The sequence below is a fragment of the Acanthaster planci genome, linkage group LG12 (genome assembly GCF_054643075.1).
Source record: "Acanthaster planci isolate LZ-2023a linkage group LG12, COTS_SCS, whole genome shotgun sequence".
Classification (NCBI taxonomy): domain Eukaryota; kingdom Metazoa; phylum Echinodermata; class Asteroidea; order Valvatida; family Acanthasteridae; genus Acanthaster; species Acanthaster planci.
The window spans coordinates 11,185,089-11,203,195 of NC_141788.1; the positions used below are offsets into that span (position 1 = coordinate 11,185,089).

Below are 18,107 nucleotides of genomic sequence, written 5' to 3' on the forward strand. Positions count from 1 at the left end.
GTGCCCTGGAAACAATCAACATACCAACACTCCACTAAAGGTCCTTACACATGAGCCACTGGAAACACATCTGCAATGTTTGGCACCAAGCGTCTTTCGCAAAGGTTGCCTGTGATTTCATCACGAGCTTTCACGTGGTACAATGAAGCACATTAGCAAATGTCCTTTGTTTTGCAGCATTGATATTTGCATCACTGGTACTGCGATGTTCTTTGAATGGTAGAATTATAGGGTACCAACACTTTTCCAGCCATATAAGCGAATGCTTTTTTGCAAGTTTCCATGAACATTTGTGTATGAATTCAGCGATGACAAAACCTGATATGCCTGTTGGAGGGTGCCCTAGCTGTAAACCTCCTGTCTTCAAGATTCTCTATCTTGATTTCAATCCTGGGCATTTCTTGTTCAATGGACTAACAAATAGCAGCATGATTTTCAGTGCTGGTGCCTTGTTGCCAGCTCCAGTCTTGCGCTTTATAGCATTGGTGTCTGATTTATTAACAGAAGATATCATCTGCGATCCCCGGAAATGCTGTGAAGACAATATTCTGTTTTTCCTCTTTTTTTTTTTTTTCATGGCTCCACAGGAATTTATTTCCGAAAGAAATAAAGTTCCATTTGTTTTGGTATTGGTACCGGTAGCTCCAGATGATTAAGCCCCAACTTCATACATATAGATCTAGTTCCCCTTCCTCTAATATAAAAATCTGTAATAATGCATGCATAGAACCAGGTGGCCTCAAGACTATCACTAACAGGCAGTATATTTGTGAAGCGCCATTTTGAATGACGGCAAAAGCAATGTGGTTTGAGTGTAATGGACTTCAACACCCACCATCCTTGCAAAAATTGCATGCTTTACACTCACACAACCAATCACGGTGATAATCACAATGAGTTTGCACCCCTGTGAAATTTTGGAGAAGGCCATGTGACGATCACACAGGAACCCTTATGATTTGGTGACAGGGATACATTTTCACACGCTACTGCTTGACGTTGATCTTGACATTGATGCAATTTCATCACAAGGAACCCTTGTTTTCGGTAATCACTGATATATATCAATATTATCGATATGGGTTTGATATCGATATCGCCGATGTTAATTATTTGGCAATACCAATATATCAAAAATATCGGATTTTAGAGAAATACCCAAACTGTGAAAACATTAATATTGAAATATATATCGAAAATATCGCTACTGAGGAACAAAATTTATTAAAAACTAAGAAAGTGCATCGTCACATTACCATAATTTTCGATAAGCCACAGCTTACATTGGTTCTCACGCTGAGTGAAAAATGTCCCTGTACATGTAGCTATTTCTTCAGGCAGCTTATACGGCGACTTTTGAAGAATAAATTTAGTCACCTACCGGGTATCTCAGTCTCACATTCAATAATTCGCGTACACAGTGCCCCGAAAATATAACAAAATTTATCCTCCAAAACAGAGAATTATTTGCTAACCAAACGTACGTAGACGAACACCACGTGCTGATGATACTGCTATGCATGGTAGCGTGTATCCCGTCCCATGTAGGCAACGTACGCAATACAGGCGTTAGAACATGTCACCAAAGTGAATTGGATCTCACTATTACGGTGTTGAGGTGTACCCTCAGAACAGTTTACCAGCAATTAATGCCTGTTACAACACAGGTAAAACGATATATCGGTATCGGCCAAAATACAATATCGAAAATTAAAATGAATAAAATTCAACATATCGATAATATCGATATTAAAAAAATGATATATCGGTATCAGCCAAAATACAATATCGATGGTGCCTAGTTTTGGGTGCCCATGTGAAAGGACCTTAATTGGCCAAGACTCAAGCTTGACTACACATGCTTTTATGAAACCATTCTTGGTTCCATTCATAGCCTAGAGGTTTATACAGAAACCACTGCACCCCATGCTTTGACAAGCAGCATTCAGTAGCTCAAACAAAGCAACATCCATGTTCTGATCCTTATAAATAAACAATAATTGATTTATAGTAAACCCCCATTTATAGCCTACAGCCTTTGAGTGGCTCATTATGAATAGGAACCCATGTGACCCAACCTTTAATTTGGATTCTTTCCCTTGAGTTAAATTCCACAGTTGAAAAATTATGACATGATGGGGGGTTGTTTCCTGAAGTTTATCTCTGACCTCCACACAAAAATGTGGGTAACCTTTAAATTCCTTTGTCTGCCTGGCCTGGATCTGCGTGGGCCCCATTTATCCATGGAGGGAATGCAGATGTGCCCCAGCCTGCCATAATGCAAAAAGCACAGTATTGATAGGCCAAACAAAGACCTTTGGCTGGTATTCTGGGTAATGCCAAAGCCCTGATATGAAGTCTAGGCATTAGGGTACTCTTCAATCCGCCTAACAAATGCAGTCAACAGCGGTCAAATAAATTTGCCTACCTCTATGATGGCAAAATCCACGGAGGAAGGAATGAACAAAAACTATTCTTTTCAAGTAAATTGCATCTGTCATAGAGAATATTTTCCTTTTAGGCATGATGAAAGTTTTCTTTCATTTTTATTGAATAAGGTTGCTGGGGAAGTTTGATACCGGTGTTTGAAAACCCAAGTTTCAACTCGACCTGGGAAATGTACATGTAGAACTTGAAAGCTTAAGCAGAATTCAGTAACCTTAATTAACTCTTGACTGCTCGTGTGTCCTCTGCTGAGGAGTCTTTTGACTGACTATTCATGACTCAACCATGACTTGTGACTGACTCATTTACAACTCTGCCTTTTACCTTTGTCTTATAGGCCCTTTGCAGCACAGGGTTAAATGATTCAGTGAAACAGTGTATATCTTTTTGTATACATTATTGTCAACTACAGTACATGTACATGTAAAATAGATTGTTGGTGACTACACCACCCCTACACAGCAAGTGCACAATAGCAACTGTGTGAATAACCGAGTGCATGATGGAATAATTTGGCCACTAACGCAGATGAAGAATTGACTCAAGCAGGTGCTTACATGTACCTGTACATAGTAGAACATTCTCCCAGGGCAAACATATGACAGGAAACAGCATGAGTCTGTGGGATAAGGTTTTATTGGAAATTGGTGGGTAATTGATAATTTCCAGAACCCTGATGTGAGCTTGATGTACGTGTAGTGCATTTGCATTTTATGTTGTGATGAGAAGTAAAGTTTTCAAGTCCTTTCCCTGTTGTTTAATCAAAAGTAAAATTGCATTTGAATAACTTTAAATGTGAATGCAGGTTTTAATGTTTAGTTGACAGGATAAGTACAGTAAGCCTGTCAAGGCAGTGTTGGAGCTCTCGTACTTGTTGTTCAGTACTCAATTTTCAGTACTTGTATAGTTGAAAAAAGTACTCAGCCGGTACTCACACCTTTCACCACCACTCACACTGTATGTGGTACTCAATTTGTAAAAGAACACTGGGACGTACCATGGAGTCTTGTTGATCTGAAGGCAAAAGTCTGGCTGGCCATCATCACCTCACCATTAAAACAAAAATCCAAAATGTTTGCCTTCATTGAAAATCATAAACTGGGGATTTTTTGGCATCGCAAAGAATACCGGTATTTTGCCAAGAGGCAGAGGTAGTGCAGTACAGTATGTGAACGCTAAACTTGATGTTCCCCCGTATCCCAGCACTGTGGTGTTTCTCGTTTATAATGGAACACAAAAAAATTAATATGTCATGAAGGCTGTGCATTTAACTTCCTGGAAAATAGTATGTACTTTCTTAATAAATCAGGTTTCATTTTGAAAACACAGAGAACCTGTAAACAATTAACAACTTAAACCTCTGTCACTTCTTTTGTAAATGTTAATAACAATCAGGTACTGTAATCCAGGTGAACAAGCACTCTGCTAAATTCATGTGTTCGTTTTTATGAATCCAAAATATGGACCATTAGATATTGTTCAACTTTGGGGGTTCATTTTTCCTGAAGTGAACAGCAGTGAATTAATTCCAAATACCTGATGTAATGAGGGAAGTCATGGCTGATATCTGGAACAATGATGACCGTGTCCATCTTTCAACCTAATTGGAGTTAATCAATTAAAGTCTCAAATGTCAGCATTTTTGACGGACGTGAACAACCTGTTGAAATCCTAGCCAATGAAATTTACCGAGGAGTGGCAATCCCTATGGTTATTTTACACAGATTTATATGTGGTGAAAGGTGGTAATATTTACACATATTAAAACCATAATCATGAAATTAAAAAATACCTCTCACAATTAATCGGGTTCTGAAGTCAGCAGTTGTAAACGTTATTCGATTCTGTCATTCGTGTAAAAAAAATCGACTGCAAAAAACAGCGAGTAAAATTGAAATTGGTGTACATGTACAACACAAGCTTTAAAAAAGAGTACAAAAAGCACCCCCAAACCATCATCCTTTTACAACTGGACTGATCACATTTTTTTCAAGTACGTTTCTGAAAACTGCAGTCCAAAATACCGATCATGGCAATTTTGCAGCTTCCATCATAATCTCACAGTGCTGTGAAAGAAACATTTCACTGCATCGTGGCCCGTTTGACCTTTGACATCAACCCAGATTGTGCACCCTTTTTTTTCATTCAATATTCAGCAGTTCCTGCACGGAATGGTGACGCTCTGGATTTTTCTCTTTGTACCAAGGTTTCTTGAAAGAAAATTGGTCATTCTGAATGATGGACGTTCGAAAAAAAATGATGTCCTAGACTAACATTTAATTCAGGAGGAAAATCTAATGCTCAGAGTTGTTAATTTTAATTTATTTTTCAGCGCAGATATCTCCAAAATAAATCGCAAAATGAACGTCGTGCATGGAATTTTCAAGCACTTCATGTGACAGCGTTTTGTACTCATTATACATTGATGCAGCCAAACTTAAAGATATTTTTGGTGGTTGAAAGGTACAGGTATAAGACCTAGCAGATATGCTGGTTTAGTGAGGGTGATTATAAACAGTAAGAGAATGAAGAGAGCCAAACTTTTCTCATCATTTTTCGTCAATTTTGTGCTCTTTTTTTCATAGTTTACATGCGTTTTTTTCAAGTTATTTCTTAGATACTTTAAAATACATCAGTTGAAAAATATACTGAATTCTCCTTGTTAAGAGATATTTTGAAATCAAGTCTTCTGGTACAAGCACTTTGACGGAAAACTTTACATGAATTCAACTGCATTTGATTTGCATTGGTACTACCCAACCAAATGTACACATTATGCCTAATTATCCCCAAATAATCATTCTTATAAATCAGAAGGTGCTTATTTGTATTTTATATGCTCAAAGTCACTCTTTTAAAAGTTTTGAAAAATGATATCCAGAGTTGCATTTTGGTCCATTTTATAAAGAATATGCCGTATGCATTTAGATGATAGTTTCCATAAATGTTTCATTTCGTGTGCAAAAACTGCATACAATGTACTCATACTACTCAACCTGTACTTTGACGCCTTACATGAGTTTGTACTCGGCCTGCACTCGGATGCTGGAAACCTACATGCAGACTTGGGTACTTGGATAATTGGCCTAGGACTCAATGACAGCAAAAAAAATATTACCAAAATTGTGTACTAATGAATTGTTTGCTTGTAACACTAGGTGAAGATTGGGGGAGGGGGTTCAAATCACCCCCCCCCCCCGGCTCTGAGACAACAAAACTCCAAAAAGGTAAAATAAACAAATGAGGAAAATAATAAAAAATCAACTGAAGTAAATTCAAAAACAAGATAGCATCCCACAGGTTTTTCTTATGTGTGCGTGGTGAGTGTTACAAACTGGAGACAATAGTCCCCAACAATAAGATACATGTATTTAAATAAATATCTCCGGCCTAACCCCCCCCCAAAAAAAATTCCTGGATCTGCCCCTGAAGGTACATGTACATCTTTTTGGCCCAACCTTTCAAAAAATAAAAGACCAAATTGTGTGCCTTTAGACTAAGTTTCCAACAAGTGAGTGATTGATTACAGTAATGAGTTTTAATGTTTGTCTGGTTGACACAGTTTCCTCTGTCAAGCATGGGAATCATACTAGTTTTACCACTTACCAGGATAACACCCTCAGTGTTATCTCAGTGTCAACTTAAGTCACTCCTCAAATTCTGGACAAGAATAAGGAACAATGTGGAAGGTAAACATGACATTATTGACACAGACTTGTGTCAACTCGAGTCTGGCCTTTCAGGTTCTGTCATGTGAGTATTTGGAACCAAAATCATGAAAATTGAGTTCATTTTGTTTGTTTTGTTGATTTGTAAAAATCTTTGATATCAACGAACTTGAATGTGAAGGTTTCTGCTGTTACACTGAGTTTTGAGCATAATTTGTGCAACTGTAAAAAGTCTTCTTTTGTTATTTTTTATGATTTATATTAACTTTAGCCAGGGACAGTTTTTACAAAGTACCGGTAATTCTTGTTCGAGAGAAGCGTTAAGCAAAAGACAAACCCAAAACCTGAGCAAGAGGCAAGCAAGATTTATTTTTGTACAGTGGCATTTCAATTGATCTGTACAGTCAGAGGGATTAGAGCAAGGGAGACAAAGGGTTCTGATTTCAAAGGAGCTTACAAGTGAAGTGGAAGAGAACAACAGAAAGACCTTCATGAATATCTCACAAAGCATCAATCTTTAAGATATTAAGTATTGTACATTAATTGTAAGTATATAATGTACACATGTACATGTAGGCCCCATTTAATCTGCCTAATTTCCAGACATTTGGCTACAATGAACATATCTTTCACATTAGTTGAGAAATATAATCGTTGGGAGAGTAAGAAGTTTTGGTCTTAATTAAAACGCATAACCACACTTTCCTCTCTTTGGCAGCAAATCTTTAACATACCTTTATTTCCAGTGATGTTTATTTTGTGCTAATATGAGAAACCAGTGACAAAATGTGTCAGCACTAGAAACTCAATCGGAAAGAGCATAGCACTCCATGGGAAGAGTTACTATTAATCATGTCCCCATCAAGATACCAGTGGCGCTAATTGGCTTTATACCACCATGGTTCCACTTGCCCTCAAAGACTGACACCAGGCCAGGTCATGACCTGACACCAGGCAACATAACATCTTCATCTTCCTATCATTCCCTTCTCATTGCTAGAATGTTCCCCTGTGGCTGTCTCACCTTGCTGACTCAAGCCAGCCCCAGCATTCCACTCATGCCAGGCAGTCTTGAGATGTTGGTCATGTTGGAGCAAGGTTACCCAGGCCTAGCCTATTTGCTGTGCTGAGACTGCTAAGGGTCATTCTTGGTTGATATTTCTCACCCAGGAAATGATAAAAAGAAATCAAGGCTGTGTACCCTCATCACTCCTTGCCCCTATTCATTATAATCAGAATAGATGTCATTTCATGGTAAAGGTCTCCTTGCCATACATTTATAAACCTTCTTGCCCTGTGGGTTATGTATCAGTGCATGCAGCTCTCTTCAAAACAAACTCTTCTTGGCAAATTCTCCAGGTCACTGTTATCATAAGCTCTCTAAAGCCCTTTTCACACTAGTCTGGACTTATCCCAGTAATTACGGTAATTATCCAATTACCCTGGTAGTTGTTCAAACTGGGGTAGAAACTATAACCAGGAGAATTGGTTTTATACTACAACACTTCACCCTGCAATTTGCACTTGTAGCTTCATTCGTAACTGCCTTTCACACTGCAAGGAGCGGCATCCTGGAGAATATGAATTTGATGCGTGCATGCATTGCTCGACCTCGGATATCCCACCATCCATTATGCTCACTACAACATTGTAGTGAAATGGCACCTGTTGTGGACTTAGGAAACCCTTGTGTTGATCGTAGTTCCGTGTTTTCTTTAAAGTCGCCGAAGAAAACAAATGTGCACGTGTATGTACATGTGTATGTGTAACAAAAACCTTAAGCCATGCGTCACGTACATCTACATGTACATGAATGTTCACACATGCTACATGGGTTCAAGACTGTTGCCTTGCAAATAGTGTACACGTACATAAAAACAAACACAGAAAGATGAGTTACTGGCCAAATAGCTCGATGTCCTCCATTTGAAGTACATGTACATGTAGAAATAACGTTATTGCCATTGATCTCTTATAAATCCTGATACTGCGAAGAGAATACATACATGCGTGAGCACTGGCAAACCCTCACCGTCAGCTGTCCCTTTTTCTGAATCCTCTCCGTACATGTACCATGAGTCAGCATATTCGTGTCCTATCCAGTTTTTATTATTGAGATCAGTAATTATTATGACAAGATACCAGCCATGGTGAACATTGGCCGCACACCCCCACCACACAAGGCAGCGCTGACTGTGCATGCGCTATCCTGTGTATTCGACGAAAAAAAATGGGGTTGAAGAAAACTCGGCGAACATTCACATTGCCAGAGGTAACCTGGAGAATTATATCAAGGCTGCCATTAACCCCAACATTAGTGGGTTAAACCATCTTGTGAGTAGGGTTCTAAATTACATGTACCAGGGTTAAATGACGTTTTGAGGCAGTTAACCTGGAGAATTTCTAACCCTGAGAAGTGCATTGTAAACACTCCACATTACCTGGGTAATCTCGGGATTAAATTTTTTGATAACCGCGAGTAACCCAGGTAACCGTGTAGTATGAAACCTGCTTAATTTGCAATGTCTTGCTGCAATTTCAGTATTAAAAGTTTAATTGAAAGTTTGACTCCTACTTGGAGCCTTAACAGTACATTTATACCCTGCATGTATTGTTTGTGCCATTGTACAAGTTGTTTGTAATAGCGTATTTCTTGCAGCTACCTCTCCACAGGGGATTTTGTGTAAAACTGAGGGCAGAGTTTCTGATTGTATCATCCTCACCGGAAATCAAAAGCTTGCTTGTAAAGCTGAACCAAATACAGTCACAGACCAACTAACTTTTTTATGCTGAAATAAAAGGGGGTTAGTCTAAGTCCTGGCACATTTTAAGGCTTTTAAGTTTTGCTTGATCAGTAAATTGAGAGAGGGGAGTGGGGGAGGAAAGAATATTGACACCATTTTGGGGTTTGGAATTCTCAGTTGTCTCACTTGTTTTCATGTACACGGACACGCAACTGGTGAGGTTTGAGACCATATACAGTATGTGTGTTGTGAGACCATGAATAAGATACATCAGAGAACGGAACGCAAAACTGAGGCAGCACAGTAAATGCTATTTGTTTTTTCCAAGATGCATGATATTGCGTCACTCGTGACATATACATGTATCACTTATTATTGCCGGAATACTCGAAAGTTAAAAGAGGTACAATGTGTACTGATTACTTTTTTCTGTCAAATTCTGGTCAGATTGAGTTACATGCACATTTTTTATACTAAATGTTAATAGATGGTGAATTTTAATTGGTTGAGAATGAATCACATGATTTATATGTAAGTGATGTACCATACCCAATGGGCTTACAGTGCATAAATCTCTATCTTTCCTTCTTTTGAAAGTGCTGTTTCCACCGCCTTTTATGAATATAATATTACATGTATAACCTCGGGTATGAGGTTGTAGCTACTGGTATGTGTACTACATAAATTAATAATCTTATGAGATGGGGGGGGCAGTGGAGCATTGTTTTTCCACAAACGCCATTGTTTACATTGATCGTCACTGTTCATTTGTCTCTTTTTTCTTTGTGAATGTGCCAATTATGCTATAATTTCAACACAGTAATGTCAGCAGATGACAACAGGTCACATCTGAGAAGAGGTTTCTCTCTTGTTCAAATCAGAATCTTGATTTTTGAATAGGACAGCAGTAGCATGAAAAAAATTCAGTACATTCTGCTTCAAGTTGTTCACAAATTCTGCTCTATATGCAGCAGGAAGACACCCACAGTTTTAGACCTTACCAGTGACAGAATTGGACAGCTTACTGGAAGATTTGTTTCAAAATGAGCAAGTGTCATTTATTTCGTTATCCTTTATCAAACCCAGACTGTGTCTGTTTCCCATCAGTGAGGAAATGCTTGTTGAATAGACACCAGCCTAGTGCACCTCTGTCTTGGTACATCCGTCTCAAATGAGAATGATTACACTTTTGTTTTGAACTTCATGGTTTCTCTTTGAAGAGAATTCACTTTCATTTCACTACGGATGAAAAATGTTGGAAAAATCCTGTTCTCCACTTGCATGAAAATTATAAGAATTCGTCAACACTTATACAGTACTTTATTTTTGAGTATGACTTTCAATGTTTCCCTTATTTCCAGATGACACCATTGATATCGATGCAGAGACAAGCCTCAAAGAGGCAGAGGTAACTGTTAAAGAGGAGATGGATTCTAAAACCAAGGAACAGCAAGGCAGCGGAGGACAGGAGATAGAGGGTAGTGGCAGCGGCACAGATGATGATGGACAGGAGACAGGGAGTGGTGAGGGGGTGCTTGTGCCTGACCCAATGGCCCTCTGTCAAGACTTTGAGTGTCAAAATGGAGGCACATGCTATGTGGATGTGATGGTAGACAAAGCAATGTGCCACTGCATGCAAGGATTCCAGGGAGAGAAGTGTGCTACAAGCATGGTGATAGGTACATGCCAGGAATTCATGTGCCAAAATGCCGGCACGTGCTATATCGATGATGAAACAAGTAAAGCATCATGCCACTGCCCACTGGGATATGAAGGAGAGATGTGTGAGCAAAGTAAGTCAGGGGCATAAGAGCCATTTGTGTTTGACAGTAATCAGGATAGCTGATCATCAGTGCTCAATTTAAGGTTCATACAAAAAATACAACTTTGTTTTTTGGAGACTTGTTAGGCAATGAGGGAACTTCAAGATTTTTTGCCCAGTTCTAACAAAGTAAAAGCAAAAATATTTTCAAACTGGCAGGCAGAGCTACATGTAATTTAATAACTGTTTGCTGTAATTAAAGATGCACTTGTAGTTGAATGGTAGAGGACATTTTCCTGCAATATGACTTTTGTTATAGAGTAAACCCATAAATATGGAAAAGACAAGGTCTCATTTTTTTTCACTGTGTATTCAAAATTGAATGTGAGCTAAGTATTCATGGTTGGGGGGTCCGGCAGGCACAAAAAGAAAAACAACAATCCTTGGCTATTACTAAAAGTTGTGACGCAGTACATGGGAGTTGAAATACCTGCAGCTGCTAGTTGCTGAAGCATGTTTCACGATAATGTCAGACGCTGAGCCTGGCAGTACCAGTATGGTGTGATTTCTGACAGCCGCACTGATATCAATCAGTTTTGTCACATTCCTATGATGAGAATGATCTAGTTGACAATATCAGCAGCTCTGAAATATTTTTGCAGAACCAATTTGAGAGTGAATTCTCGGAAGAAGGCATTGTAAAAAAATGCCATTACCAGCAATACTGGTGTGAGACGGTAGACAAGATGGCAGAACATGTGATGTGATGTGTACATTTTTGTCAGTGTGCTTTAATTTTGTGCAGCTTGCAATAAATATTACCCCCAACAAAATGTGCACTGCATATTTGCAAGTGTTCACTAAGAACAAAATCTGGCAAATTTAACAGGGACTAATTTAACCCCATTTGTGAAGGAAATGTGAAGACTCTTTTATCAGGACTATTCTGTGGAGTACAGTTGGAGCCACCAACAATGAGTTATTTAGCATACTGTGACTTCAGTTGTGCGTGACCAGTTTTATCTACCACAAAACTTCTGGTGCTGCTGACTGTAGCTGTAGCTAGGCTGGGACAGACGTGCGCACAGATTCCACGTATTACATGCAGGCCCATTGCCAGCTGTACCAGTAGTGGGCATGATTACTGCATGTGACTCCCACTTACCACATCATAATTTCAGCCAATTCACTGGCTGCCCTCAGCAACATATTTTGGACAAATGATGACGTTTATAATGACCCAGCCTGGAAAACAAGGTTCTGAGAGTCATTTTTAAAGTTAGTCAATGACAAAATCATTTTTATTTTTGATAAAGGAAGTTTTCAGCTTTATGCGTATGATGACACAATGCCCTGCATCAGTGAACTACCCAGTACAGTTAACGTCTGCTGCAATTTTGAAAAGGAAATAGCTGTCATAACTAGCCATAATCGTCCAAAAAATTGAGCATAATTTAAAAATTTAGTCTTTACCGCATGAGGTCAGATGTACTGTACTGTACATGTATTTACAGTGTACATTCATGTATCTCAGTATCAGTACATGTAGCCGTGGGTTCCTCTTGTATCTAAGCAGTATTCACATTGGACTAGAAATTGTAAAAAGTTACACAAGTGCTTGTTAACATGTCGCTGAAGCCACCCCTCTGGTGTGTCTGCTGGTGGACTACTGGCACTGCCTTTACACTTGATCCGGTGAGGAGGATCAGATCTGGCACAGGGGATCAGATCGGGATCAAAAAAGTGTGTAAACGCAACGCAGGATCAGGTCCTGATCCCGGGATCTGATCCTCCTCGTGGGAAGGATCAGATCTGGTTCAGATCCCGTTTCTTGCATCAACATTGTCTCTGATCACAGAGTTAGGGCCCTTGAAGGTGAAGGGTACAAAACCTACTTTTCCGAGTTAGAAGAGCAGTGCGAGACATGCAGCGTTGTTCACAGCTTTGTGTCGACAGGCGAGGTGGACACGTCGAAGGTGTTGGTGCATAAAAGGGCTGAATGATGTGCTCACCAGAGATTGTAAATTACAGTCACTCTCGAAATGTTAACAGAGGGGATAGCGTTTCATTAAAACTTGGTGTGAAAAACAAACAAACGATGAAACCAAAACTTACAGAAAAGTTGGTTACGTACCTTACAAACCAAAGACTTGGAAAAAGTAGGTTTTTTTACCCTTCACCTTCAAAGGACCCTAAGCTGACTAAGCTGAAGGACATAGCTGACCTTTGAACTTCAGTTACCTTTTTTTAGGAACACACTGTATATTACAAGATTTGATGCTACATGTATGTTCCTCTCATGAATTCAGGTATAAAATACTGTATGTATTGCACAGTGTAATTTAAAGTCAAGAATTTTCCGCTTTGCAGAAATCCGCAAAAATCGCGGATTTTGGAGTAGAAAGCTGAAAATGCAGTTCTTGGTAAAAAAAATTTAAACAAATATTTTTGATCATTTCTGCACAATTAATCAAATAAATATGAACCCAAATTAGGAATGACAACTCACTTTCACTGTTTAACTCACTTTGAAAGTAACATTTGGTAGTGTTTCCCCTCCTGTTTTTCCTTTGCGTTATTGATTTCCTCCGGCTCCGCACCGTGGAGATCACACAATTCCTGTTCCCTACATACAGTATATGTAGTACTCAGACGTCTCATGGCTTATGAATAAATCAATTGGGATGGGGACCAGCCCAAGATCACAGTGGCATGGTGCGTGTAGACCCTACATGTATCATTATGCCAAAGTTGGGCTACCTGTAGATATATGGTAAATGTAGGCCTAGAGTACTGTACATATGTACATGTACAGTCACATACAGTTTTTGTTGACAAAATTTAGTAAACGGCAGAGAGCAGAATTTACTTTCAGAAAGCAGAAAATTCTTGACTTTAGTGTAATTCTTCCACGACCCATTTTGCTCCAACGCATTATTTTCTTGTGTGGTAAAACTTCCATTGCTGAAGGTTAAACTGAAATTCAACATCCAGTACTTTACAATTATGACAGTTTACTGGCTCTCCATATAATAATTGTATCAAATTGACAGCAGTCTCTGTAAGTTTTAGCCAAAAGTCCAGTGCCAACATAGCTTTAGCCTGCATGCACTTCATACTCTACTTGGAGCGATATGTATGGGTGTATGGTGTACAGTTGTTGGTGGCTAATGTAACAAGAAGTTGTCAGTAACTAAATGTACAGATGTACCTAATGCTTTGAAAGTTCAACATGTACACAGTTGTGAAATATGTATCATCCATTCTGCCTCTTTTCTTCTCAAAATTTTTGGAGAAAACTACATGTATCAGGTCAGAGGGCTACTTGAAGTTGATGGCTGAATCAGAATCCTCATAACATGTGAAATAATGCACATTTTAAAGTCATTTAACATGTAAGATAATGGGAAAGCCAGGCACATGTAGTTAACAGAACGGTGCCGACAGAAGAAATATGTTTCCTTTTTGAAGTTGAAAGTTAATTTTTAGGAATGTTAACTGAATGTACCGGTATGCACATGTACCGGTACATTGTAGAGAGAACATTAAATTCACCGTGTCATCACACAGTAGTGAGCAATGTTGTACCATGGTTGAGTTCATCACAAGTCCCTGCATGTCCCTGTAAGTCCATCACATGTCCGTCACAAGTCATTAGGTCTTAAACCAATTCACAAGCTATTCAAGTGAACTGGCATTTATGTATAAATGGCCTTGTGAAGGGACTTGTGATGGACTAGACTACAGCCAGTGAGCAGTGACCTTTGCATGTTCATGGTGGAAAAATGTGTTGAAAACACATAGATTAGGGTCTGTTTTTAGAGTTAAATTAAAACTATTTGAGGACATACAATATGTGACAGGACAAAAATGAGTCACCAGAGCCATTTTTGAGTTTGAACTCTTTGTTTTGATATGTCGCTCAGTTTGGTATGATGAAAATGGACATTGTGTAGATTAAAAATGTTGATAATTCCTTTAACTCAAAAGTGGGTCTGGCTACCTGGTACATTTTGTGACTCTTTTTTGCTGAGTGGGCCTTGGAAAATGCATGTACGGTAGTTTGCTTAAAATTGGCAACATTGTGTAGATAGTATGTGTATGGTAGGTTTTGGGAGGTAGTAAGCCTGCATCATTGTGTTCAGAATGTCAAGTGTGTTAGAATCTCTTTCACACATTTGAAAATGCATTATTACATGTAGTTTAATCATCATGTTGGTATAAGTTCATTTCCAAAATGTTTGGAACCAATTTGAAATTGTGCATGATACAACTTTTAGACATTTCAAATATATTTGTATACATGTATGAGACGCAAAATCTTAGTATTTCTGGACAAGATATTCTTTCCTAGAAATGCAAAGCTTTAAAACACTGTGTTGGAATGCAAATGTTTTCACACATTTGAAAAAATTCTCATTTTGACAAGTTTGCACGTAAAAATTTATTTTAAATAACAGGAACCAGTTTACAATTAAACAACTTCAATATTATTAATTTACACACCAGTGAGAAAAGGTTAATCTCAGTATTTCTTGCCTAAATTCTTTGTTACATGTAGCTGAGGGAATTTGTTCCTCCACAAAACAAGTGGAATACATACATGTTTCCGGTACATGAACCAATACCAAATTTCTGCTTGGGAAATTCTCCACATGTAAATTCTGTATTCTGTTATGGTCAGTGGTCTATCTTACCACATCCTTGGTACAGTACTGATATCTTCCTACAAGATTCCTCAGAGGGATATTCAGTGTTTTGATTTATTTGTTTTGTTTTGTTTGTGTGGTTGTACATTATTAGTTGTATTTTTGAAGCAGAACTTTATACATCCATTGTTCTCGTAATAGTACACTACGTGTCATCACCAGCTTATGTAACAGCGTGCTCATTATTTGAAAAAAGGAATATCCCTTACAAGAATCAGTGCTTGGGTTGATAACCAAATCAAGGATGTGGCTTTATAAAAGCACAAGCCATTTCCTCTGAAAAAGGTCAGTCTGCATACGTTGGATTACAACATACATGCATTCGGCAGAGTGAAAGAACAGCATTTTGATAAAGTTAGATGTTGGTTGTTGTACAGAAATTAGGTCACCCTGTTGAGAAATGTAGCTTTATATTGTCCTAAGGTCTTTTAGAGACCGTGCAAGTATTTATATCTTTCTTGAGAGTATGAGTTCTTCAGGGAACAATACTTAACGAACAGTGTTAAGAGTCACAGATAACAGAAGCCCTATACAAATGTGATATTTACGGTATGTTGTATGAAGGGAAGAAGTGTGAAGTACCTGGACCTGTAAGTGTTCATGACTTTGTGTGAAATTGAAAGGAGTAATTGTAGGCAACTACCACATGCTGTGTGTGATTATAGGGACAACAATACAAAATAAACTTTGTGTCAAAACATGCTTGAGAAAATGCATAAGGCTGTATTGCTGCACAGCCCATTGAGCAAGATACACTGCTGGATTCAGCCACCATTGTGCCTGTCAAACCAAGCAATCCCCAATGTACATCGTTACTTTTTCAGGGCTAACGTGTTTCGACAGGGTGAAAAGGCATGGGGATTAGTGTCAGCGTGGCAGTCTGGCTGTGTCTGGAGAGAAAACCTTTGGAGCCCATTCCACTGAGGTCTATTCAACCCCAGGAACAGTGGGCAATAATACATCATGCCCCTGCTAGTCTCAGCTACCTGTTCAATTCCCATTGTGCCTGGCCAGTCTTTTATTCTGTTCTTGTTTGGCAAGAGTTGGTTGACATTCTGTACCATGTTTTGCTCTCATTTTTTTCAAGAAGTAGGTCTCATTGAATAGGATAGGGCTTATTGCTACTGGGCATTCCACGAAGTCTATCAGGTTCTCTCTGTTGAATCTAACATCTTTGTCAGAGTACAGAAGGTTCTAATGGGATACATGTCTGTATGACACACACTTTGCACTTTTGACCTCATTGTTTTGTTGTATGTAAAATATCATGGGTGACTTTTTTGTCTTCATTGCTGTGTCAGTGAAAAAATACAATACATCTCAAAATCAAAGCATACTTCCCCTCCCCATAAACCTCAAAGAGTCCATCTTGACACTATTTCCCATTTTTAAAATACAGCCAATGTGCAGAGAGATTTTTTGTGGTACATCTGCTTTCTACTCCAAACCCTTGACAAGGGCAATTACTTGAACTTGTTGACCCTGACCTTGTGAGGTTCATTCTTACATGAAATAACAAATGGTGCCCATTTAGTATGACAAAACATCTTGCTTTGGGTATTCATTACATTTACATGGACCGGTAGACGCCATCTTTCAAAAATTGGGAATAGTGGATTTTGCATTGTTGGTTTGGAATTGCATAGTTTACAAATGAAAGTCATTTTATCCCCATTGCTTCCTGCCTGTTCATGTCCATGTTTATATGGTACATAGTAAGGTAAAAAGGGCCCACATGCAGATACTGTGTGTATGTTTGTGGTACAGGAGCTTCAATGGTACATTGTATACACCTAATGTACATGTACATGTACACATACAGTACATGTACATGTACATGTATGTAACACTGACCCATACATCACCACACAAGCCAGGTTTTTTTTACCTGATTAATTTCACTTTGGGAAGGGTGTTTGGTCAAGTCCATCAACAGACACATCTTTTTTAAAACTGCGCCTGACAGACAATTACAAATCTGATGGCCCAAATCTGAATACAAACCTTTTGGAAGCTGTCCTAATAGGCCATCATTCAACTTTGCAGAGATACAAATGTACATGTGCAGCTGTATGTCCATGAATTTATTGAACGCAAGGGAGTGATAGACCATTGGCCCAACCAGAGCAGTCAGTCACCTTACATGTACCAGTACTTCAGTTTGAGGACTGCGTGCACATCTACACAAGGTTGAGGTTCTGATCACAGGGTAAATGCATGATAAATTTGTAAAAAGGTACATGTGTGACACGAACATACATTTACATGTAGCTAAATAAAGTGGTGTAAGAGCCCCCATCAGCAAATTTAGGCTGAATGGTAAAGTTGTGGTTGACTGCATGTTACTTTGGGCTTTGCACACAAATACGTACCGGTACACTCATCAGAGATGTGGCATGTGTAGGCTTGGTAGCATTTATAGCGGTACATGTATACATGTATGTACTTGTATATGGTGCTTTATGCCAAGTGTCCTCTCTCCCAGACCCTAGATGTGGCAATTTGTAAAGTTATTTGTGTGTTTCCATACCAATATATTTGTAATTCTTGCTCATTATCATGCTTTGTAACTGTACCACATATACCTCTTGGAAACCCTAACAATACATGTACCTCTTGGAAACCCTAACAATACATGTACATCTAAATTTGGTAGACCAGTCCTGGCACTTAATCCTTGTACATTTCAGTATCCCTTAGCAATGGTGAAATCACTTTCTGTACCAGTGAGTTTTCAGGACAAGTTGTATTCAATAACTTGCACTGTGCTCTCTCCACC

The 18,107-nt window shown here is 38.7% G+C and overlaps 1 protein-coding gene across 1 annotated transcript in view; it reads left to right on the forward strand.

Moving 5' to 3' along the window:
* The window catches only part of LOC110980152 (pikachurin-like), an 85,363-nt gene that overhangs the window by 20,730 nt on the left and 46,526 nt on the right, over positions 1-18,107 (forward strand). Inside the window, exon 3 of the mRNA XM_087144559.1 lies at positions 10,219-10,650. Within this exon, the coding sequence (XP_087000685.1) occupies positions 10,219-10,650 (432 nt within the window). The remainder of the gene's footprint in view (positions 1-10,218; positions 10,651-18,107) is intronic.